Source organism: Setaria italica, chromosome IX, assembly GCF_000263155.2.
Source record: "Setaria italica strain Yugu1 chromosome IX, Setaria_italica_v2.0, whole genome shotgun sequence".
NCBI classification, from domain to species: Eukaryota; Viridiplantae; Streptophyta; class Magnoliopsida; order Poales; family Poaceae; genus Setaria; species Setaria italica.
The window spans coordinates 14,699,202-14,724,050 of record NC_028458.1 but is presented as its reverse complement, the minus strand read 5'-3'; the positions used below and the strand labels follow the sequence as shown (position 1 = coordinate 14,724,050).

The 24,849-nt window shown below is 43.8% G+C and overlaps 3 protein-coding genes and 1 pseudogene across 6 annotated transcripts; 2 read left to right on the top strand and 2 right to left on the bottom strand.

Moving 5' to 3' along the window:
* Positions 1-738: 738 nt before the first annotated feature.
* LOC101764475 lies at positions 739-2,960 on the bottom strand (annotated as a pseudogene).
* Positions 2,961-4,319: 1,359 nt separating this feature from the next.
* On the top strand, positions 4,320-6,296 carry LOC101775388 (AB hydrolase superfamily protein YfhM). The gene is made up of 5 exons (XM_004982667.4): positions 4,320-4,509; positions 4,604-4,821; positions 5,248-5,409; positions 5,499-5,734; positions 5,834-6,296. The coding sequence occupies exons 1-5, from the start codon at positions 4,431-4,433 to the stop codon at positions 6,093-6,095; spliced, it is 957 nt and encodes a 318-aa protein (XP_004982724.1). The 5' UTR covers positions 4,320-4,430; the 3' UTR covers positions 6,096-6,296.
* Positions 6,297-6,514: 218 nt separating this feature from the next.
* On the bottom strand, positions 6,515-11,423 carry LOC101774711 (protein STABILIZED1). 3 transcript variants are annotated; one of them, XR_002679035.1, is made up of 3 exons: positions 8,289-11,423; positions 7,317-7,429; positions 6,515-6,850 (listed from the first exon to the last, which is right to left on the bottom strand). XR_002679035.1 is itself a non-coding variant. In XM_004982665.2 (2 exons), the coding sequence occupies exon 1, from the start codon at positions 11,184-11,186 to the stop codon at positions 8,319-8,321; it is 2,868 nt and encodes a 955-aa protein (XP_004982722.1). In that variant the 5' UTR covers positions 11,187-11,423; the 3' UTR covers positions 6,515-6,850; positions 8,289-8,318. The 3 variants fall into 3 exon arrangements, 2 of the variants coding, with proteins under 2 accessions (XP_004982722.1, XP_004982723.1); XM_004982665.2 differs by lacking the exon at positions 7,317-7,429; XM_004982666.2 differs by lacking the exon at positions 6,515-6,850 and having other exon boundaries at positions 7,028-7,429.
* Positions 11,424-12,978: 1,555 nt separating this feature from the next.
* LOC101774046 (mediator of RNA polymerase II transcription subunit 16) lies at positions 12,979-24,385 on the top strand. Of its 2 annotated transcripts, none has more exons than XM_004982664.4 (16): positions 12,979-13,600; positions 14,471-14,539; positions 14,957-15,045; positions 15,341-15,453; positions 15,613-15,714; positions 16,308-16,392; positions 16,499-17,089; positions 17,528-18,146; positions 18,336-18,415; positions 19,015-19,097; positions 20,492-20,728; positions 21,069-21,243; positions 21,396-21,916; positions 22,783-22,959; positions 23,143-23,526; positions 23,630-24,385. In XM_004982664.4, the coding sequence occupies exons 1-16, from the start codon at positions 13,191-13,193 to the stop codon at positions 23,768-23,770; spliced, it is 3,876 nt and encodes a 1,291-aa protein (XP_004982721.1). In that variant the 5' UTR covers positions 12,979-13,190; the 3' UTR covers positions 23,771-24,385. The 2 variants fall into 2 exon arrangements, with proteins under 2 accessions (XP_004982721.1, XP_004982720.1); XM_004982663.4 differs by having other exon boundaries at positions 16,496-17,089.
* Positions 24,386-24,849: the final 464 nt, after the last annotated feature.

Sequence of the window (24,849 nt, the reverse complement as noted above, 5' to 3'; positions counted from 1 at the left end):
CTGAGCAGTCTATCTTCCAATAGACTATCTATCCCATACATTATCTGTTACTACTGATTTCTGCAACAAACGTTCACAGAAAAGCAGTAGATAAGCCCAGGACTGCAAGGCTGTACTCCTGCATCCTACACAGTGCAGAGCACAGGCTTGAATCCATACCAAGGAGACAATTATTAGCTCTTCAGAAACCAGCAAACCACGCATGTTTACGAGCAAATAAAAGAATGATGTTTCTTCAGAGTTCGGTCCTCCTCCTTCCTATGACTAAATACTACTATGAACAGCATACAACAACACAACTGCGAATCAGAATAAGCTATCATGTCACTGTATTAATGCCAATGGAAATAAATGATGATCTCCCACTAATTGGATTTGGTAACCTTGGTGACTGCACCTTGGATCCGCTTCTGCACAACCTGCAAACTCCCTAGATATTGGACCGCCTTGATTACCTGTGACTTGTGGGTTATCAATATACAATGGACAGATCATCCGACAAGGATATGCTTTTTCATAAAGTAGGGAAAAGCGGTCAAATCCAACGCATTGATAATTAACCTACTTTACAATGTCTCTACCATTAATCTGTAGATCATGGCATTAATAGCTAAAGCATTGGCCAAGATGGTAGCAACAAAATCCAAGGCATCTTTTTCTTTTCTGCAAAATTTTAATCGCTTCAGTAATATTATTGGGTGTAACATATGAAGTTGAAATTCAGATGAACAAGGATTCTGAAATAATGAGCACTCATCTACACAGCTATTTTTACAAAATCCCTGCTAGAATTATTATGTCCATTCAAATTTCTCTCTTTTCTACTTTCGACCATCCAGAGATAGAGTACCTTTGCCGCAGCAGACCATACAGCTTCTACAAGTGCATTCTTAACTCCCTTTGCTACAAGCTTCTGTCAATAAAGCTAATGCATTCTCTATGCTACCATCTTTACAGTAGCCCTTAATCAAGTCATTCCAGGTAGCAGCACTAGGTTCCACTCTGCCTATCTTGCAAAGTCCATCTATTACCGTCCCATAGCTGACTACATCAGGGTTCAATCCTTGTTGCCTCATTTCCTTAAATATAAGCATTGCTTCTTCTACCATTCCGCACTTAGCATATGCAGATATCTGTATGTTGAAAATCCGATGGTCAGGTCTAAAGCCATTCTGTACCATCAAATCAATGAGATCATTCAATTCAGCAAGAGCTCCTTTAGTAACATACCCATGAAGCATAACACAATAGGTAGCAATATTGGGCTTTGGTCCCTTCTCAGCAATATAATCAAAAATCTTTCTAGCTTCTGAACATCTTCCATTCTTGCAAAGATGCTCATCAGCATACTATAAGTAACAACATTTGGTCCACGACCATCTCTGGACATTTGCTTGAGCATTATAATCGCCTCTTTCCACCATCCTAGCAAGCAATATCCATTGATTAGAGTATTATATGTGGTAGTACACGGCATAACACTTTTATCAACCATCTGCTGGAGGACCTCTTCGGCCATGTGCATTTCATGTGCCTTGCATAATCCATCAATGACTGAGTTGTAAGTCACAACATTTGGAGAAATACCATAATCCGGCATTTTGAGAAAAATGCTATAAGCTTTTGCAACGTCACCCTCTTTAAAGAATCCATTGATGACAGTGGTATGACACCACATCTGGTTGGCACTTGCCTTCGCTTCTATCATCAGCCATCATGTGGAGCAGCTCAAGAGCCTCCCGACTTTTCTTCTTGTTGCAGAGCCCGTTGAGAAGAATGTTGTAGGAGAAGACATTGGGCGTGCATCCGAGCTCCGGCATTCGTAGGAGGACTATATCCATTGCATAGTTGGTCATATTTTCAGCACAGAGGGTCCTGAGTAGGTGTGTGAAAGTGATAGTATCGACCTTCCATCCTGTCTTAATAACTAGGGCGAAGGTGGCAAAGCCAAGGTCCAGGCGGCCCACTCGGCAGCAACAAATCGATGAGGATGCTGTAGGTGCATAAGGTGGGAGCAACCTTGGTGGTGCCGACTTGGGCCATGCGATTGAAGAGAGAGATGGCGAGCGCAGGGCCATCGCGCACAGAGGTCGAAGCCGGGGCGTTTGCGACGACAGTGAGAAGCTGGTTGATGGCGTTGACCGAGGCGGGCGTGGCTTGCGGGAGCAATTCGTCGAACAGGTGGACTGCTTCCTTGGGGCCAAGGTCTCGCGAGCGGTAGCGCTCTCCGATCATCCGGCACAGCTCCAAGCGAGAGCGACGACCCGCGGGCCGCCGGCTAGGCATGTTCTCCGCGCCGAACATGGCTGGTGGTGGGTACGGCGCCGGGATCGCGGGGATCAACTCGGCGCAGAGCTGGAGTGCGTCCTCGGGGGCGAGACTTCCCGCGGGGACGCGCGCTCTAACGGCCCGCCTCAGCTCCGACCATGGTGCGCCCCCGGGATGCATCCGGCACGACATGCCTGGCGGCGGCAGGTCGCGCGGCGGCGGTGCTGCTAAGTAAGCGCGGCGGGGACGACCGGGCTCGAACCACCTTGGGAGTCGGGACCCTGGCCGCCGCGCCGAGGAGGTGGCCGAACATAGAGGATCTGACTCCGGCTCCGATTGCTCGAAGCTGGCATTCGTCGGAGGTCTGGAGGAGCGGAGGAGAGGAGGGAGAATTCAGAAAATAGCACCGGTTTGCAACGGTGGTCAAGAAATAGCAATTGGAACGTTCTGAATTCATGGAATAGCATCGCAACCTCTCCTACAGTTCAGGAAATAGCCGCTCTTCCTCATTTTCCCTTTTGTTTTAATTTTATTGCCTATGTTTTCACTAGGACCAAAAGACTGATGTGCCCCTTTGTTGTGATCTGTGATCCATGCAACTTGAGTAGTTCTCTTGTGATGTTTTTTTTTCTTCCAAACTGGTTATAAATATGACCATGACATTTAGTATGTCGAAGTGGACCTGTTATGTATATGCATATATTTAACCTTGCTAAAATGGAACTCATATTTTCTTTTGAAACAAGAGAGGGGCAAGCTCATATTGGTTATATATTAAATAAATAAAAAAATTTAACATATAGCAAAAAGGAAAGAGAAAATGGAACTCGTATTATTTTTAAACAGCAGGGGGCAAGCTCTTATTGTTATATTTAAATAAATAAAAAGTTTACATATAGAGAAAAGAAAAGAGAGAAAAAAAGACTATACAAGAGAGTCGAGCCATTCTACTTTTTCTTCCATTTATCTATTTATATTTATTATATTTTAAGTGCATGCGTTTTCTATATGGTGAAATCTGAGATTCCATTATTATGAAGGAGGAAAAAGAAGGCCTGCGTGCTTTAAAATGAACTGAGGCAATTTTATCTTTTCTATGTGAAGAAGTTGGTGGAATGTTATTTTACATATCTATTTGGTGATATCAATTTTGTCTTATGAATACATTGGTTTGAAGTGCTATGTTTCGAACACCATGAGAAACCAGTGTTGTTTCTTGAATTCCCCGAGGAGAAGACGACAGCCGCGTGAGGGGCAAGGCAAGGACACTCACACAAGTGAACGGATGTTGACACGAACGGTGGGCATGCCTGTTTGGATGGTGTTAATGGGTAAAAGCACTTAAACATTAGTATTGAGTAAGCTAAATTTTAGCTCACCCTAAATAAGATGTAGAAGCATTAGCAAGTAAAAAGGAGTTAATGAAACAAAAAAAAAAGATCAGAATGCCCTAATTTAAGAGAGGAACAGGGACAAAAGTGACACTTTATAAATTTTAACTCTATTATTAATTAGCCATGTCTCAAAAAAGATAAACTAAGCTAAACTTTTAGCACTTAGTAAACTTAAGCTCTGACCCGTTCAAAACAAGACCTAAGAAAATTTGCGGCTCATGAACATAGTACTCCTTGTTCTCTAGCATTCGGATTGAGATTAGTATTTTACAACTATTACATTCATGTTGCTCCCGGTCAACCCATTCCGGGTTAATTGCTGCCACTGGTCAAAGCATCTCCGACACTGAGCACACCATTGCCATGGCGGACATGGGGTCGGCGGCGGCCAGCCGGCCATGGACTTTCACGCAACAAGCTCTAGACGCTCGCTTGTTTCTGATCGGAGCCGCGTGGAAGATGGGAATATGAGATGAAGCGTTTGCGCGGCTGCAGTCTTCACCTGTGCGATGACGTTGACTGAGGTTGAAAAGTAAACAGGATTTTTTTCTGCTAGACCTGACGGAGAAAGTATACAGCTTTTGCTGCTCTTCGCTGTTTTTCTTCGACTGGTCAAACTGTGCGCTTTCAGCTTTGTACAATCTTGAAAATTGAAGAGTATCCGCTAGGCGCAAGGCCTCTATTTCAGTGGAGAAAGACAGGCAGGAAGGTTAGAAGATTTTTTTCCCCCTGTACGAAGAGATAGGCTCAGCGGTCAAGGGCGAGGCCATGGACATGGAGCAGCAGATCGAGCACAGCCACCTCCCCATCCGAGGCCTCAACCTCCACGTCGCCCAGGCCGGCAAAGGTGAGCAGCGCGTGGTCGTGTTCGCTGCTCTCGTTCCAACTCAGCGTGGCACGGTCCGAGAACATCTAATCCCGGTGTGTGTGTTTGGGCGCAGGTGACAAGGGGGCGGTGGTGTTCCTGCACGGCTTCCCGGAGATATGGTACTCGTGGCGCCACCAGATGCTGGCCGTGGCCGCCGCCGGGTACCGCGCCGTCGCGCCGGACTGGCGCGGTTACGGGCTCTCCGACCAGCCACCGGAGGAGGAGGAGGTGTCGTACGACGACCTGCTGGGTGATCTCCTCGGCATCCTCGACGCCCTTTCTATCCCCAAGGTATATCAGTATCATCGCTTTCATCACAATATTAATTAGCTACAATTTCTCATGTATACTAGTGAAGGTGTGCTAATTCTTTCATCAGTCATGTTGCTGTAAGGGTTTTTGCTAGGAAATCCATACCAGTAAAGAAAACCGTGCAGATTTTTCCGTCAGTAATGCTTCTGTCATCTTTCCAAAAAAAAGTAATGCTTCTTTTAATTAAGCAGTTCGGATGTATACACTATACACATTTGATTCATCAACCTGGTGCCATAAGTGACAGAAAATGAGACGTCTAATTCTGCAACGTCACCATGTAGATTAGTGTTCTTACACTTGGATGGAGAGTAATAAGAGAATGTTTTCCAATCATTGTAACGGATAATACGATTATACAACATTCACCCAAATGATACCAGTTTTTTGCTTCAATCAATGCAGGCATTCCTGGTGGGGAAGGATTTCGGAGCCGTGCCAGCCTACGATTTCGCTCTGCGTCACCCTGACCGCATCTGTGGCGTGATGTGTTTGGGCATCCCTTTCACTCCTTTCGCTTCCTCCTTCGCCGCCATGCCGGAAGGATTCTACATGTCGCGTTGGCTGGTTAAATTCTGAACCGAGCATTCTCCCCCCGTTAGGATTGAGCAGAGAGCTTGCACATCATATGACCGTGGAAGCCCCTGTGCTTGCAGGAGCCTGGAAGAGCGGAGGCTGACTTCGGCAGATATGATGTGAAGAGAGTTGTGCGCACCATCTACGTTCTGTTCTCTAGCAGTGAGATCCCCATAGCCAAAGAAGATCAGGAGATCACTGATCTCGCAGACTTGTCGACGCCCCTTCCAGAGTGGTTCAGCGAGAAAGATCTCGCTGTCTATGCGTCCCTCTATGAGAAGTCTGGTTTCCGGTATCCACTGAAGATGCCGTACAGGTAAACATGGCTTGAGTTTGTACGCTGCCATTTTCTTCCCTACTTCATAGGTGTCTTACACAACTAGGGGTATCTGTCTGTGTCTGCTGTACTTGATAGGTCACTCCATAAGAGGCACACGATTGAAGACCCGAAATTCCAAGTCCCGGTGTTTGTTGTCATGGGGGAGAAAGATTACGTCTACAAGCTCCCTGGCTTCGCGTCCGTTTTGAAAGACGGCATCATGGGGATGTTTGCGCCCGACCTGAAGATCGTCTACATCCCTGAAGGAAGCCACTTTGTGCAGGAGCAGTTCCCTGACAAGGTGAATGAGCTACTCGTTGGCTTCTTGGAGGACCATCCTGTTCCAGTGGCTGCGTAGGTAGATGTTCTGCTGGCCACCTACTAGCACAGTGCCCCTTTTTTTTATATAAATTTTCAATAAAGGAATTCGTCAGTTGTGACGTCTGCATTGCTGTGAGTATCCTTTTTTTTTAAGCAAAGATATATTCTGTTTATAAATGTACAACCCGATTCTATCTATCAACAATAGAATGCTACTGCCTGTCCACTCGGAACACTAGCTACGCCCATGTGTATTCATGATTTAGCCTGTCCGGTAACTTTTTTTTAGGTAAAGCCTGTCCAGTAACTGAACAGGAAATCCACAATCAGCTTGTGTATATGGCGACTGAATCTGTCCAGGCTAGGAAAGGGACGTCCCGGTTATTATAAACGCATGTATGAAGGTTTGCAGTAAACCTGCCATACTGGAAGGTTTTTTCCCAGGAGAACGCAACGTTGCAGCAGAAACTTCTAATGCCCTCCAAAAGTTATGCAACTTGTTAGTGATACCTGTTCATTCTTCGCTCGGAATTTTAGTGGCATGGAGTCGGATTATAGGGAACGATATAGAGAAGTTCTAGATTGAATTGATGGATAGACGCATGACAGTAAGCTCTCCTCGTGCAATGTGACAAACAACAGAGCTTGTCTGTCTTGGGCAGTGCTACAAACTCATATCAGGCGATGAGCAGAAATCAGTCTGGTGCTGATCCCCCAGCAGAAAGTAATTAGTCGCAAAACTGTTGTTACTTTCTTCAGCTATTCCAACGTCAGTATGCAGAAGATTTAAACCTGTAGGCAGAAATAAACATAAAGAGAGTTTCTTAGCCGAGGAAATTCCCACATGAAAAGCAAATTTTGATATCAAGCAGATGCTAAACAAGAAACCATAAGAACAGTAACATAGATTATATCAGGGCAGAAAGCATTAGTGGGAACAAAACAATTAACAATCAAGACTAATCATCCTTAGAGGCATTTCATCAAATTTTCTTTGTTCTCAAAAGAACTTAAGGTCAGATAAGGGCCACCCATGTCTATTTTCAGCATCAAAACAGAATATCGGTAACAAAAGAAACTGCACAGTACGTGTGAAAATAAAGTCAAACATATACGCTAAGTTCCAATGATTCCTAGTATATATCTGCGAACACATAGCCTGTCGATACATGCACACAGTTGCAACGCTCAAGTTGGAGAGCATAGCAATGGAGACATAACATCTTCTAACAACCAAATTGGTCGTATGCTTCCACACCTAAGCATCCACTCTCGAACGTGTTGCACATTCAGGTCGGTGGCTGACACTACCAACAGAAGCTGATCAATTGAGTCCAAACCCAGCTCACTGCCTAGCTCTTTCTTCTCTCTCTGTCATTCCAGTAGAAGAGGGTATCAAACGCATAGGCAGACACAAAATCAGAAACAACTTCTTGGAAAATGTCCCATGGGGAAAACTCGAGCAGATAAAAGGAAAGCCAATGAAACATCAAGAGAGCACTGCCAATTAATATTTCAATATAGAAAAGAAATTATAGCTCATGTGTTGTTCCAATGTACAAAACATAAGTTCACGGTGCTGGTTTTGGGTCCCAGACACTCCACCTGTGAGAATGTACATTCACAGAAATTAGACGGAGACACCTCTCTGATTGATCTTTTAACCCATCAGAGTGTTAGTAAATCAGATTGTTAGTGGTCACGTGCTTTTAACCTATAACTATTATGCCAATCTCCACCCAGTTCTGTTTAGATTGACAGCTTGTCAGACTAAGGAATAAGAAGAAACCACCTCGTAAACAAAATATATGGCAAACAGATAAGGTGACTAAATATATCCTCCAAGCCTTACGGAACCTTAGCATCACAAGGAAAAAGAAGGCAAACATAAGTTTATAATAAATAGTGGAGTAAAACTAGTTAGGCGAACACAGTAAAAATTCAGCATCAAGCTGGCTGCAAAATATAAAGCAACAACACAATCTGTCTACAGAACTTGAAAAGCATTTGAGACTGAGCATATAGCGGAGCTAGATTTGAAGCATGATAGAGGTACTAAATTATGCAATCAAAATAATAACTATGTTTGTCTTAAACCACCTACATGCAACTTTTGATGATTACACATTGTAACTCAACAATATAAGAGAAAATACCAAAAAGACAAAATAGCTCATAAAGAGGCGAACAGAAATTTCTGAAAACTGCATGGAACACGTTCACCAAATACCTTACAAAAATATATATATTATCTCGGAGTCTAGGCGCCTCCAGCATTGAGAGTTTCATCTGCATCAAGAGCTACGACAGCTTTCTTCAGAAGAGCCTCAACTGGCTGATGTGAGTTCTCAACAGCCTTGCTTATCGCTTGCCATTTTTCACCATGTTTTGGTTCTGCTGCAACACATCTTTTCAGAACATCCTTTTGTGTCTCTGCATTCCCATGCTGAAGTTCAAATTTATAGTACAATGCCCAAAAATCCCCAATATCAGGAGCAAGAGTAACAGCCCTGTTAAACCAAATCCTAGCTTTGTCAACCTTCCTGTCAAGCCAGAAGAGTTTGGACACAGTTGCAATGACATGTGGATCATGATCACAACGCTTGATAGCATCTGTACTCTTCCCTTTACGTTGGGGGCGTGGCGCCATCTCAATAGCGGCAGCCCACAGAATACCACTTGTTGGACACTCTTGTAATGCCTTAGCCAGCAGAGCATCAGCTTCCTTTTTGTTCGCATGCCTCAGTTCAGCTCGAATTGCTGCAAGCCAGAGTTCAGGTTGAGCTGGGTTCTTCTTTCTTGCCATTGTGAGAATAGCACGCGATTTGCTCAAGCCACTGATCTTCTCCTCTAAGCTGGCCAGCGAGAGCCAAAGAGGGATGCAACTCGGGCAGTTCTTCAGGCCATTCTCATAAACCTCCTTGGCCTTTGCTCCATGACCAAGGCGGTCTTCCATCTGTCCGAGCATTAACCACAACTTGAAGAATGAGGGGAATAGCTTCAGACCTTCCTCTAACAACCTCCTTTCCTCACCCACATTCCCTAGCTCCCTTTCAACAATGGCAGATTTCATCCAAACCCTCTCGGTGCCTCCTCTTTCCCTGGCCTTAGCCAAAAGCATTCTTGCTCTCTCTGGTTCGTTGTTCTCAAACTCAAGCTTGAAAGCAGCCAACCAGATCTCTTCTGAATTAGGGATAGCAGCGTAAGCTTCTTGAAGAATGGCTCGGGCAGCAGGCACATCCCCAGCCAACCATTTCTCCTTTGCAGCCATTAGCCATAGCACTTCAGCACGTGGATTGTAGTTAACAGCCTTCTTGAGGAGCGCATCAAGTGAATCCCTAGTCCCATGGCTCTTCTCAAGCTGAGCTGCTTTCAGCCAAATACTCTTCTTAGTAAGGAACACAGTAAGCGCATGAGCATAGATGGCACGTGCTGTTTCAATTGAACCACGCTTCTTGCATTCCTCAGCATCAGCAACCCACGTACGTTTCCGATCCTCATCATCAACACCAATGCCAATTGTGTTCTTCACAATAGCCTGGCAAGTCAAAACAGATCCAGCACGCTCCGCAGCTTCTGCTTCTTTAAGCCACGCCTCCCTATCGATATCCATTCCTTCTCTTTGTAGAGATCTGATACCTCTCTCAATCACCTTGCTAACTGATTGCGTGTTCCCGTTAGCCTCCTCCAGCTTCGCAGCTGTAATCCAAATGGCAGGCTCCTTGGGCAGCTTCTCCCTTGCCTTATTAAGTACCTTCCTTGCTTGGTCATAGGTCTCCAGCCTCGCAAGGGCAAGCCACAGCTCAACATGCAGTGGGCAACACTCCACAGCCCTGTGAAGCAACAGCCTTGCATCCTCCTCATTCGCAAGCTCAACTACAGCCTTCCACAGCCGCACAGAATCAGGAATGTGCTCCAATCCTTTCCTCAACACCCTGCTCTTATTCAGATCACTGGTCTCTAATTTTGCTGCCTGCATCCACAGCTTCACAGAATTTGGAATTGACATAACACCCCTGGCAATGACAGCCTTTGCCTCATCTGGGCTAGCCAAACGGCACGCCTCAAGCCAAACATCTTCGTTCTTGGGACACTCCTCACAGCCGCGCTGGATGAGCTGCCGAGCAGCCTGAAGCTTGCCTGCAATCTCTTCAAGCCTAGCAGCAGCAATCCAACCGGGTGGGTGCTTTGGGTTTGTCTGAGTCACTGACTTCAGCAGGAGTCGTGCCTTCTTAATGTCAGAAATCTCAGCATCACTAGTAATCTTCATGCTTTTCAGGTCTGTCAAGTACCCCTTCGGATCAACAACAGTGAGCCCAGAAACTGAATCTGACAGCCTATCCAACTTCAGCGAAAGCACAGTGCCACGACCCTCGCCCACAGCTGTAAGATCGGTAACAGGAGTCTGCGCCCATGGCGTCTCTGTGCCACCAGCAGCACGGCTTTTGGGATCAAGCGCCGTGACATGTTCCTGCTCCTGCCGGGCCTTCTCAAGAAGGGTGTCCGGCACTGGTACAAAACTCTCGAACCGCTTCTTCTTGTTGCGCAGCGAATAGTCCCCAATCTCCGGTATGCTCTCCCACTCCTGCGCGGACAGATCGGCCAGCTTCCTCTTCAGATCAGCAAACTGCTCGGTGATCTTAGGGTTCGACGCGCGGTACTTCTCAATCTCCTGCTTCAACCGCGCCTCGCGGCGGTCCTTGCGGCGCGAGTCCATCCTCTGGTCGATGCTCTCCCACACCGCGTCCGCCTCGCGGTCGTCGTCGTCGTAGTCGGCGTTGGAGAAGAGCCCGGCGTCGTTGCCCTCGAACTCGTCGAACTTCTGGTTCTCGTCGTACCCCTTCTCCTCGTCGCCGCCGTCATCGTCGCCGTCGTCCTCGCCTGGCGGCTTCCCGCGGCCGCGGCCGACGGCTGGGGCCGCGGCAGTGGAGGCGGAGCGGTCGGGGAGGTCGGGCGCCGCGCGGGCCGGCCCGATATCCGAGCGAGTGGTGAACCCGGTGGCGCCACGGCCGAGACCCGCGACGTAGTTGGGCGGCGGCTTGGAGTTGAGGAAGTCGTACCGCGCGGGGCGAGCGGCCGGCGGCGGCGGGAGTGGAGTCGGGGTCGGGGTCGGGGTCGGACCGGACATGACGCCGGTGAGCGACTGAGCGGGCAGGTTTGGGAGGAGGACGAGGAGAGAGGAGAGGCGCGGGGACGACGGCTGTGGCGGGTCGGTGGGGACTGGGGAGGCGGCGGCGGCGGGAGAGGTAGACGAGGGGCAGCAGGCGGCGAGGGCTGGAGGATTCCCGATCCGATTGCTGGAATCGTGGGCGTAGGTCACACCGGATGGTTTTGTTGAGGGCTTGAGGCGCTGCCGAGAGAGGCGGTTCTGTCATCTGTGATTCTGAATTACTGATACCTTGATATCAGTTTGGGCTATTAGCCAGGTGTGATGGTCATGGACTCATGGCAATGACAAATTGATGGGTATTTAGGCATGTGTTTCATCTTCGGCTGAAATGTGCCATTGTTATAAAAAAACATTTGAGACTTGTAGTAGTTCAACTTAGCCTTCAGGGAGAATTTTTTTTCTTAGCTGACATTAAGCAAGTTGGATTAGTTCTTCTAAGCAATCTCTAATCTCTAATATAAGAAAAATCCTAAGTAAAATTAGATCAAACAAAAATTTGGCTCAGTCCCCTCCCAAAATTTGTAAACACTCTAATGGTCCACCATCTTATTGGATTGGCAGTGGAATAGTAAATAGTGTAATAAGTTTAAAAAATAATTTATTGATAGAAGACTGATTTTGCATAGCTATGTCTTTTTTTTTTAAATTAGATGTTCACAATTTCAAAAATCCAAGGGAACTATAGCTGTCTTACATAGGAATATCTTTATTGTTAGGTTATATCGAAACAAAGATTTAAATTGCTTTATTTTTGAGCTAGAGACTTGTGCAATGAGTACATTCTCTACTCGACTTGGTTATAGGATATGTTGATGTTATGAGTTGGCAGATGTTTGGTTTGTTGAGAAACAATACTACACGAAGTTTATGAAAGAGTTAAATGGATTCATACGTCCTAGATCAGATAAAAGCCTATGTTCAAATAGATCTTGTATTATCTATTCAAATACAATAGGGGTGAGATATATCTGTATTTATATGCTAGGTTTTGATTATTGGGAACTATTAAGCTCAATATATCTGTTTATATTTGGACGGTATCTCCTTACAACCACGTACTGAGTCGAACCTATACTATATCTATCTCTCGAGGTCGTCAAATCTCTTTTGTTGAATAGTAGCCCATGCGTGGTATGATATGATAATTATTCTTGAGAAAGTATTTCCGATAGATTTACTATCTATATCTTTCTTTTTAACTTGCTACTCTTTATATAGTACCTTATTACTAGATGACTATGTTGTACCCATATAAATACTAAAATAACATGGAAAGTACACTAGAATCCATTATGAAATTTGAAATCATAGCTACGAACTATAGATTTTATTCTTCTTGTTGGAGATAGAAGAATAAATGGAGAGATCCCACGTGAAAAAGAATTAGATGATATATTCTATCCTCACGATATCGATCTCAATTGGTGTAGCATATCTGCTTTATTATCACCCGTAGAAAAGTGTTTCTTATGTACCACCTAGAATCAAAGAAGAAGTTGAAGAAGACAAACTTGAAACTCTACTCGACAAAACAAAAATATCGGGACTTCAACAAAAAGTCAACTTGATGTAAGCCGGGGCCGGGGCCGGGGGCCTGAGACGGGAGAAATTTCTCCTCCCTTGCTCGATGCTACTCAAGTAGCCAACTCGGCCGGTCAGCGTTTCCTTTCCTCGGTCGGTCCTCGGCCCCCTCGTCCAAACGAACCCACCCGTGCCCGTCTCCCTCCCTTCCGGCCCTCCCCCCCGGTCCGCGCGTCCCCTTTCCACGCCCGCATCCACCACCACCACCTCCACCTCCACCTCCACCCACTCGACAGCGACGCCGCCGCACAGGAACTCAGGAACCCCTCTCGCTTCCCCGCGACAGCGACGGCCGGTCGCTTCAAGTGACCTAAGCACCCGCGCCCCCTCGCGCTTCCCCTCCCTTTTCTTTCCGCCCGGCCCCCGTCCCTCTCCGCCCCTATGACCTCTCCCGCCCCCCCGAACCCTAGCCCCGTCCCAGTGCCCGTCCCCACCCCGACTCCCACCGCGAACGGGACCGCCTCACCGCCCAAGGACCAGCCGCCGCCGCCGCCGCAGCCGCAGCAGCAGGCGGGCGGTCAGGAGGAGCTAGCAGCGGCGGATGGGGGAGGCGCCGAGGCGGCGGAGGCTGGAGTAGTAGCGGGTGGTTCGGGAGAGGCTATGGAGGTGGATGGGGGTCCTGGCGCGGGGGATGCGGAGGCGGGCGGCGCGGCGGGAGGCGGAGGAGGCAGTGGGGCGGGTGGAGGAGCGCAGCAGGCATCACCGGCAACCGTGTTCCGGATCCGGCTCAAGCAGTCGCCCGCCAGCCTCCGGCACAAGATGCGCGTGCCCGAGCTCTGCAGGAACTTCAGGTGCAGGAGGCTGAGCTTTCGTTCCCGTACCAAAGCTGATTTTTTCGCCTACTCGCTGTTTCGGTGTTGGATGTGGATTATGCTTCTGATGACTTCAGAAGACTTCAAAATCTCATGTTTTCGTGCTTGAAATTGTGATGACGGGGTTAAGAGATCGTGGAATCATTGCGTTTTTTAGACCGAATTCGGCATTATGAAGAGAGTATGTCTACATGTTAGGATTGGTTTATTAGCTGGTAGGTATTTTGGGTACTGTTTGCTGGTTGAAAGGCATATTTGATTACTCCTTTAGGGTCCCAGGATATGCCTGTGCTTATTTTTTAGCCTGGCAATGTTTCATGTGCCAATGACTGAAGTTTTGTTGCTTATAACAATATACGAAGCTGTTTGCTTCGTCTTCTTAGATTAATTTGAATGACAGCAGTTCATTCTAGCTTGTTGGTAGGAATGGTACCTCTTTAACTTTTCATGATGAGATTTTGATGAGGCTAACCTTCATTTTTTTAAATATCGTTGTTTCCTACCAATTGTTTTATATCTGTATGTGCCAACTTTTTTAAAGTGCTACTGCCTTCCGGAGCTGACAGTCTTATATTCATTTGACGACCTGTTTGGATAGAGAGAAAACAATGGTTGGTATGGGGTTGATTCAAACCCTTTGGTTTAACTAATCCAAAATTTCCTGGAACAATCCTTCTCCTCTGGATACTTCCCTAATTCTAATTGTCCTAACTGTGTGCATTATTATTATTAATTTTCTGGATTCCTGTTTCTGTAATTGCATTTACATGGTATAGATGCCAGTTTGATCCTAATGTTACCTGTAAACTGCTTAGTAACTTTCTATTTTGTTGGGGCTTTCCGCTGCAGTGCGGTTGCTTGGTGTGGGAAACTGAATGCAATTGCTTGCGCATCCGAGACTTGTGCACGTATTCCAAGGTTAGATTTCCTTCACCTTCTTTCTCTGATTTGTTTTGTCCCTTCATTTAGCTGGGGAGCCTGTGGTAGAAAAGTGCTGTCTCTTTACTTGAACAGGAACAGTAGGAGAGAGTTGTACTGGTAAAATTATAATATAAGTAGAGTAAAACTGTACGAGTACTTTATGAAGGGTTCCTTAGGACTCCAGGAATAGGGCTACAAGCCTTGTACAACAGATGACAAAAAAAAGGAAGTGTGGACTGGTAACAAAGAAAATCAAACATGAACATAGGTAAACCAAGAGTAGTAAAGCTGAGATCCTAATGTCAATTCCTAGCAGAGAATGCTTGAGCATTCACCCTCGTAGTGGAATTGTTATCCATTGTTTTTGGGTGTGAAATTTTCTTTGCAGAAAATAATGTGAACTTATTTCTCCAGCTCCAATTCAAGCCCTCCATTTTGGATTCCTATACATATCCTGAATCCAGAGAGACCAACAGAATGCTCTGTATTCAATGTGAAAGCAGGTACATGCCTATTTTATCTACCGTGCAAAAAATATTCATAGCTATGATTTCCTTGAATGCTATTCTTTGCTACACATAACTTGCATGTGTCTCAAATTTCAACCCCAGTTGTATTTTAGCAGTGCAACTATACCCAGATTATGACTGTGTACAAGTAGATGCAGATCAAGTTCGATACTCTATTTTGTCTGTAGGAACATAGATTGAGTTTATTTCTGAAATGATTACAACTCATCTGAAATAAGTATATCTGTTCACAGCATGTTTCACTGTAATGGTATTGTCAATTGAACAGATTCTCCGCGTGACTTTGTTCAGTTCATTGAATGGTCTCCTCGGTCCTGCCCTCGTGCACTGCTTGTGGCAAATTTTCATGGGCGGATCACTATATGGACACAGCCAAATAAGGTAAGCTATTCCCTTTAGATGGTCCCATCATCTCTTTTTGGAGTTTACTCTGTAGTTTGTAGTGTAATAAGAACTGAGTTTTTCTAGTAGCTGCCTTTTCAAATTTTATATATTTAATGCCATCCAATCTCATATTAATCACCGTCTTTTGTGGTGAAGGGTCCTGTAAATCTTGTACGTGATGCCAGCTCGTGGCAGTGTGAACATGAATGGCGTCAAGATCTTTCCGTGGTGACCAAGTGGTTGTCAGGAATTTCTCCGGTACAGTACTAACATACATAATAGCATAGAACTCCATGCTCCTTACTTTCACTATATAGCATGCCCCCCTAATAGTTAATGCAACAATACATTTGAATGATCATGTTTTCACAGGTAGGTTTAATGGTCATGATAGCGCTTCATTATAATTATGGAACATCTTTTTCTTATTTCGTAAACACAATGTTCAATTAATTGTAGTGTTTGGTCAAGATCCAGATTGCTGATGTTATACCTTAGTATATGTATCGGTAAATACATTTGGGTTAATTTTCAAGGGCATTTTGGTGATCCTCTATTAAAAAGTGCTATTACCAACATATACGTGCCTTGGTTAAAGTTGATAAGCATTTGGAAAGGTGCATATACTAAATGAGGGGGGGGGGGCATCAGGAAGATGGAATCATGTCTCGGAATCCTTTAACATCAAATATAAAAAAGAATGTTTGTTCAACGTTAAAGCATCAAATAGAAAAGAACAGGGAGCAACAATATTGCATCCGTGTGAGATTACCTTTTTGACTTGAAAGAAGTTGAGATTACCAAGCTATGGACCTGTACTGATGCTAAATTTGTTGTTCTTGATCCTGCAGTATAGATGGCTTCCTGGAAACTCCACTAGTTCAAACCTGAAAACCTTTGAGGAGAAATTCCTCACTCAACAGCCTCAAAGTTCAGGTTGGTGAACTAAATGGAGCATACTACTGAACAGACCTATTTTTTTGGAGTCTTTGAACATTTAATTTACTCTTAAAAATCTGACTTAAGCTTCTTGTTGCAGCAGGATGGCCAAGTATTCTATGCGTTTGTTCAGTTTTTTCTTCAGGTTCTGTTCAGCTTCATTGGTCACAGTGGCCTTCTCAAAACTCAGCACAGCCTAGATGGTTTTCTACTAGTAAAGGGCTTCTAGGAGCAGGGCCCAGTGGCATAATGGCTGCTGATGCTATTGTAACCGAAAATGGAGCTTTACATGTTGCTGGAGTGCCCCTTGTTAATCCATCCACTGTAGTTGTTTGGGAGGTGATGCCGGGTCTTGGCAATGGTATTCAGGCAACTGCGAAGATAAATGCAACAAGCTCTGTTCCTCCATCTCTGAATCCCCCTTCCTGGCCTGGTTTTGCTCCACTAGCGGCCTACCTATTTTCCTTGCAAGATTATCTTGTTTCTGAGGCCGCACAAACGAAAAAACAGACAGAGAACGAGACTACTGAGGCTGCATCAATCCATTGTTGTCCAGTTTCTAATTTTTCAGCTTATGTCAGTCCAGAAGCAGCTGCACAATCAGCCACCACCACTACCTGGGGATCTGGGGTTACTTCAGTTGCTTTTGATCCGACTCGTGGAGGATCAGTCATTACAGTTGTAATAGTTGAAGGTGGGAGATGACCTAGTTCTTGAGCGATATAATTTTCCTGTCTCAAGTCACAGTAATAATAATTTATTCTGAAACATGTCATGAACCTGATTTTAATGATGTTTTCCTACCCTTCATGCACGTACTCTGCGCATCTCCAGAGACCCCAATTCTCCCCACCAAAAAGGAAAAAGAAAACACACATCCACACACTTATGTGTGCACAATTAACTGTATATGTCCGGAACTGAAATTAGAAGAGATATGGATCTCCATACACTTACATGCACTCAATTTTTATTCTGACTAACATGTTTCTTTCAGCCCCTGCCATAGTCTATAGAACATGATTTCTCAATCAGCAACTATCCAATCTACATTATTGTTACTTTTTTTTGCATCAGTTGTGGTAGCTGGTGTTTATTTATTTCTTGATGATCTTTAAATTACTCCTTGCAGGGCAGTATATGTCTCCTTATGATCCTGATGAAGGACCTTCCATCACCGGATGGAGGGTGCAATGCTGGGAATCTTCGCTGCAACCTGTTGTTCTTCACCCAATATTTGGAAGTCCTACTAGCTTTGGTGGGCAACCTCCCATGCAAACTGTTTGGTCTACTAGAGTTAACAAAAGCATTCCACCAACAGAGGACCTTAAAAATCCTCAAACATATGTTCCAATGCCAACAACATCAGATGAACGGAGCTCCTCTGAGTGCAGTGTTGACAGAGCAAACAGACTCAGCTTTGACCCTTACGATCTTCCAAATGATGTTAGACAACTGGCTCAAATAGTCTATTCTGCTCATGGTGGTGAAGTTGCTGTTGCTTTCCTACGTGGAGGAGTGCACATTTTCTCAGGTCCAAATTTTGATCAGGTTGACAGTTACCATGTCAATGTTGGCTCAGCTATTGCTCCACCAGCCTTTTCGTCCAGCAGTTGCTGCTTGGCATCAGTTTGGCATGACACGCTCAAAGATCGGACAATACTGAAGATAATACGTGTGCTTCCTCCTGCAATTCTTAGCACACAAACAAAGGTCAACTCAGCAGCATGGGAACGGGCAATAGCAGATAGGTATGCCACCACATTTATAGATGCTGGGTCCTAATTAATGCGATTTATATTCTTGATCATTATTATACTCTTGATCATTATATAATTTTGTGTTTCTTATGGGGTTCACGCCTAGCCTAACACAACTTGCTTGAGGCTAAACGCTATGTTGCTGTTCTCGTGTCTCTTAATAATCAATAATTCTGGCAGATTTTGGTGGAGTCTGTTGGCTGGAGTGGATTGGTGGGATGCTGTCGGTTGTACACAGAGTGCTGCTGAAGATGGTATAGGTAGGGGCATTGCTGCTGATGATACGCCCTTGTGTGTAGTTTCTGCCATCCAATTGGTTTCATTTTTCCTGTTTGCCTGTTGGAGGTTGAGCTATAGGAATAAAGTTGATTCTCATGGGCAACACATCATACATTCATCCTCTACAAGCACACATTCTGGGGTTTATGGAGATTAAAATTAGATTTTTTTAATACTAGAACTGGCCTTTATTCGATAACTTTAGCTAAGACATCATGTCTTAGTGGAATAAAATATTTGGTTATACTTACTTTTTGTCTGGAAGTTTGCAAATGATAACTGTGAAGTAGTGAACTTTGTATTTGGCATATATGGAATCACCCTTTCAGTTTTTATTCCTATGCAATGACAAAGCCATTCAGTCCCAAGCAAGTTGGGGCAGTTTTTATATTCCTATAGTATAAACTATATTCCTTTGTACAATGTTAGTTTTTTTTTTCCAGTTGCTACCTGATATTCTGAACAAAGAAGAATGTATTTAATGCTTTGGCAAATCAGTTTTTTTTGGCATTTGATCTGTTCAACATCTCCAATATTTATAATCGTCTATGGAAAACTAATTATTTGTTTTTTCTTCCAGTCTCACTTAACAGTGTGATAGCATTTCTCGATGCGGACTTCCATTCTCTTCCGACTATGCAACAGAGGCAGCAGCACTGTCCGGTAAGTTGTGTGGTCGCTTTTGGCAAACTATACTAGTTTAATGGTCTCTGATTGTTTATATTTTTATCTTTTACACTGAATTGCTATGTCGTATGTACAGTATTAAGTCTTAACCACAGTCAATTCATCATTTACCACAGTGGTCATACCATTAGTCATCAGTTGAGTTCAAATGAGACTTTTAGTGTAGACATCGTACAGTTCTTGGCTTCATCCTTTCCTGCACATGGCCCAGTTTCTCTTTTGCTTGTTTCTATTTTAGCTAGCCACAGGACACATTCGAGTGCATTGTTGCAAGCCATGGTATTTTCTTTTTCTATTTCTCACTATGCAATAGTGGGCATAAATCTTATAACTGAAAATACAATTCTATTCTATATACATCACTATTACCTCTAACTAATAAGCCTGTAAAAATATCTTGGTCCCACTGGTATTAAGCAATCAGTGTAGATATCTCTTTTGCCCCCTTTTAGTTTTGGAGTTCTACTGTCAGTGAATATGGTTGCTCCTTCTCAAATTTCTTTAAACAGATACATATCCATGCCCTATTCACTAGACTTTGGAATTTAAATTGAATCACAGCAAAAGATCAATATACTATCTTCTCCAGAACTCCAGTTAATGTTGTTCTTGTGCCATGTAGATATGTAAAATTGCACAATTTGATGGGCATTTGCAACAGTGCCATTTTTTTTTGAATTGCAAAAATGCTGTTAGAAACTTTTAGAGTGGCAGTTTTGCAATTAGGTAAATCAGTGGCATATCAGCAGTTGTCTCCAAATTAATTGAGTAGCTGGACAGCTGATTCATATGATATATCTTGGATTTAATTTGTGAGTTTGAAGTTTGAATTTTCGAGATGATGTTTTATGAGAACAGATCCAGTGCTACCGCAGGTTATGGTGCTACTGTGCTACCAAACATGGTAGCAAATAAACTGGTGAATGAGAAATTTATCCAAAAATATTGATGGATAGAACATGCAAGCATGAAGCACCTATCATCATACAAAATTTGAGAATGAACAAAACTTGTGCAAAGAGGAAAAAGAAAGAGAAATCAGCACTTAGTTATGGTTGCAGATCAGCCATGGTTACACCTGCAACTATTCAAGTACCGATGCTCTTTTTCTGTTCAGGTCGTTCAAGTTTTTGTTCATTCTCAAATTTTGCATGATGATAGGTGCTTCATGCTTGCATACTCTATCCCATCCGTATTTTTATTTGAATTGTCTTGCACTGGTTTAGGTGCTACCATGTTTGGTAGCACGGTAGCACCATAAGGGCTGGTAGCACTAGATATTTTCTCTTTATTTTATACCTTTTGGCTTCAATGTTAGGGCTTGTTGATCTACCATTTTCCCTCATGATTAATTGATCTATTTCATGCAGAACCTTGATAGGATAAAGTGTAGGTTGTTGGAAGGGACAAATGCCCAAGATGTCCGAGCACTTGTGTTGGACATGCAAGCAAGATTACTTCTGGATATGCTAGGCAAAGGAATCGAGTCTGCCCTTATAAATCCGTCAACTCTGCTACCTGAGCCCTGGCAAGCTTCTAGTGATATGTTATCTAGCATTGAACCTGACAAAATGACTGTTGAACCAGCTCTACTTCCGAGCATCCAGGTCTAGCTGTCTACTTTGTATGAATTGTTTCCATTTCATTTTCATGGAACTTGAATTCGGCTATATAATGTCCATTTCTTTTGTTCTTGAATTTATTCTTCTAGGGCTTGCAACTGAGCAGTTATTGGTATTCTTGATCACTTTGACATAAACATTGCTTATGTTGTGAGATGAACTCATGTTCAATGCTTGTTATGTTTTGCCAAAAGTTGATGTATATTATACTATTATATAGTTTTGTAACGTGCGTAGTATTTTATAAATTTCTGTACATGATATCTCTAGAGAAATTCTTCATGTTAGTTTAAACATAGCTTATTTTCTTAGCATCCATGTGCAGGGTTACGTTGATGCTGTTCTTGATTTAGCATCACATTTCATCACACGCTTGCGGCGTTATGCGAGTTTCTGTCGAACTCTTGCTAGCCATGTTGGACCATCTTCTACAACAGGGACTTCTAGAAATATGGTTACAAGTCCAACAAACAGTTCTCCTTCGCCATCAAATAATCAAGGTTAGTTATGCCTATTCTTGCTAAATTTAGCTTGTGCTTTTCTTTTGTTTCTGCACAAAAAAGTACGTCAGACTTATGTTTTCTCCATTGCATATTTGAGGCTCAAGTGTTTGTTTACTTCCAATTTAGTTATGCTCTCCTGTAAATTTCAGGTAATCAAGGGGGAGCAACATCTGCAACAGGCAACTCACAAATGCAGGAGTGGGTTCAAGGTGCAATTGCTAAGATTAGTAACAATTCTGATGGTGCTGCCACTGCGACACCAAATCCAATGAGCGGGAGGTCATCATTTATGCCCATCAGCATTAATACGGGCACATTCCCTGGCACACCTGCTGTTAGGCTTATTGGGGATTGCCATTTTCTCCATAGATTATGTCAATTATTGCTATTTTGTTTGCTTTTCCGGAGAAGGCAATCACCAAGGTTACTCGCAAATGCACAAAAAAATCAAGATTCTGCTATCCAGAAAATACATCACATGATGAATGCTAAGACAGAGGACAGTGGTACAACAGTAAGATCTGGTCTCGGGGCTGCTAAAGTAGAAGATGGGCAGGCTACCCGTGGTGGGCAATTTGCCCTTGGAGCAAAGGGTCCTGAAGAAAATCCAATTGGAAAATCTGTTAGAATAGGTTCTGGCAACGCTGGCCAAGGATATACTTCAGACGAGGTGATTATCAAATTATTGACAAATTGCTTCTTTTTGTTGCAACCTGGAGTTTGTTTAATGGAAATAGACATTGTATGTATATTATTTAGGGTGCGTTTGGCAGAGCTCCCAGAGCTAATTCTCTGTTGATTCCAGTAGGAGCTCTGCCAAATAGTTTTTTAGAGAGAAGTGATTCTCTAAAATGAACTAAGAGCCTGGGAGCTGAAAAAAGTAGCTTCTCTTGATTCTGCGAAGTGATTCTCCATCCTGATTTTAAGAGTTTATGCTAGAGAATCAAAGAGAATCACTTTCAGCCACATAATCACTTCTCTTAGAGAATCAGCTCCCATAGAAAATCAGAATCAGATGGAGCTCTACCAAACAGACCCTTAATAGCTGCAAAAAATTCTTGTTTTTTGACACAATTCAATATTAATAATATTAAAGGAAACTTAGGGAGTTAGTGTGGTTGAAGTGGGACCAATCGTTTGGCACTTGAACTTTGGTGTAGTGAAATGGTTAACAATGTTCAAAAAATGGGCTGAAAAACTTTTTTGACCTGAACAAAGTGACCAGTATGGAAACAACAATGTTTTGGCCTATTCATTTCTTTTGAAATATCTCATCTTAATTGTTATGAGAAAACACACATCAATTGTAGCCCTCATATGGTGCGATTGCATCTCGGTTATTTTAAACCCTTGATTTAAGCAGTTTCAAATTTTGTTACTAGCACAGCATGGATAGGGGTTTGATTGAACAATTTACTTATTATGGTACCTTTGTGTTTTGCCCAGATATTTTATATATTTGTCTTTCTGTTCTTTGAAAAAGTTTTTTTGTCTAGTTTATCTAATTATCTGCATAATTCTATTTCATTATTGTAGGTCAAGGTCCTTTTTCTTATATTGGTTGACTTGTGTCGGAGGACATCTACCTTGCCGCATCCACTACCTGCTTCTCAGGTTGGTTCCAACAACATTATCATAAGGTTGCACTACATCGATGGCAATTACACTGTGCTCCCTGAGGTAGTGGAAGCATCTCTTGGTCCCCACATGCAGGTACTCGTTGAAATTCTCATGGAAGTTTCTGTTGCATTTGTTTACTTTTTATGTGGGCATATTTTGTATTAGTTGTCTTTGATGGAAACATGCACTGCCAGGGCTTAAGTGCCATTTTCTGTGGCCCATTGATCCTAGGTCCCATGATATTTTCAATACTCATTATTTCCTATATCTGTGTAGAATATGCCTCGCCCCCGAGGAGCTGATGCTGCTGGTCTTCTACTTCGAGAACTAGAACTGCAACCTCCTGCTGAAGAATGGCATAGGCGCAACATGTTTGGCGGACCCTGGTCAGAACCAGATGATTTTGGTCCATTGGATAATATGCCTCATTCAAAAGCCAGTGGTTCCATCAGCCCTCATTTGTCTGACATGGAAGAGGACTCCAGCAATTCACTTGGGATTCAAAGTCTTTGGCCAAGAAAGCGCCGGTTGTCTGAAAGAGATGCTGCATTTGGTCTGAAAACATCTGTAGGTCTGGGAGGATATCTCGGTGTCATGGGATCTAGAAGGGACGTTATCACTGCTGTGTGGAGAACAGGTCTTGACGGTGAATGGTATAAGGTGAGTATGCTAAAAGGTGCTTTAACTCTTAGGCTAGCCCACAGTTCTTTAACATGTTATCGGCACATGATATGCACTCTCATGAATCCTCTGTTCTTTCCAGTGCGTACGATGTTTGCGTCAAACTTGTGCATTTGCGCAGCCTGGTGCCCCAAACCCGACAAATGAACGCGAGGCTTGGTGGATCAGCCGGTGGAGCCATGCCTGCCCAATGTGTGGGGGCTCATGGGTGAAAGTTGTTTGAGTACTTGCTTTGGTGGCAACTTCGCTGCTGATTGCTTTCTTGGCAGAATATGTATTAGCATCCTTGGTTTTCCATCTAACGATAGATTGTAGGTTCAGGCTGGAGGATCATATGGTTGGCCTGCAGGGATCATGGCAGATGCACACACTTGCCTAACAACTGTGTAAGCCGCTGGTAGAATTAGGAGTAGTTCTGGGGTCTGAACCATGTAACTAACATGTGCTATGATGTCTTCGTGTACATAGGCCCCGTTTGGTAGAGCTTCGGCTTCTCATAAAACGGTTTCGGCTTCGGCTTCTCATAAAACGGCTTCGGCTTCGGCTTCTTCGGTGGAGTGGCTTTTTTAGTGAAGCTGAAGCCGTTTTGCAAAACGTTTTATGATCACTTAATGCTTGGAGAGAGCTTCTCCTCTCTCGTGTAAGCTGTTTTGCGGCTTCTCCCCGGCTTTGGTGGTGAAGTCGTTTTGAAATTGGCCCTTTGGTAGGGCTTCACCAAAAATCGGTCCTGCCAAACGGGATCATAATATATTTAACCAGTGACGTTACAGTTCATCCGCTACATGAATGTTGGATGTAGCGATCTTACTGGAGAAATAAAGTCCTGCTTCTATGCTTACCTTCGATGCAACTACAATTCAGTGATGGGCGCCGACAATATTGTCGCGAAATGGACTTGCGTGTAATTGAGAGATGATTCCTCCGTGGATCCCTAAAATCGAGCCTTTGTTCACCCTCAACTCCCAACTTTGGCACTATGCAACTTGTTTAGTTCACCCTCAACTTCCAACTTTGGCACTATGCAAAAAGAAGATTCCCCATCACATCAAACTTGCGGTACATGCATGAAGTACTAAATGTAGATGAAATTAAAAACTAATTGCACAGTTTTGTTGTACTTTGCGAGACGAATCTTTTAAGCCTAATTAGTCAATGTTTAGACAATAATTCACAAATACAAACGAAACGCTACAGTGTGCTACAGTGCTGTAACAGTAATTTTGCACCTCCAAACTTTGGCAACTAAACAAGGCCCGAGTCTTGGGGACACATTGCCCCGTACACAGTACTTTCCCTTCCTAA

Bases quoted from the DNA above. Each gene is read 5' to 3' on its own strand.
- LOC101775388 (XM_004982667.4), top strand. From the start codon at position 4,431: ATGGACATGGAGCAGCAGATCGAGCACAGCCACCTCCCCATCCGAGGC. The intron at 5,410-5,498 runs GTTAAATTCTGA...CTGTGCTTGCAG, and splicing joins TCTACATGTCGCGTTGGCTG to GAGCCTGGAAGAGCGGAGGC. The intron at 5,735-5,833 runs GTAAACATGGCT...TGTACTTGATAG, and splicing joins CCACTGAAGATGCCGTACAG to GTCACTCCATAAGAGGCACA.
- LOC101774711 (XM_004982665.2), bottom strand. From the start codon at position 11,186: ATGTCCGGTCCGACCCCGACCCCGACCCCGACTCCACTCCCGCCGCCG.
- LOC101774046 (XM_004982663.4), top strand. From the start codon at position 13,191: ATGACCTCTCCCGCCCCCCCGAACCCTAGCCCCGTCCCAGTGCCCGTC. The intron at 16,393-16,495 runs GTTGGTGAACTA...TTCTTGTTGCAG, and splicing joins TCAACAGCCTCAAAGTTCAG to CAGGATGGCCAAGTATTCTA. The intron at 18,147-18,335 runs GTATGCCACCAC...TAATTCTGGCAG, and splicing joins GAACGGGCAATAGCAGATAG to ATTTTGGTGGAGTCTGTTGG.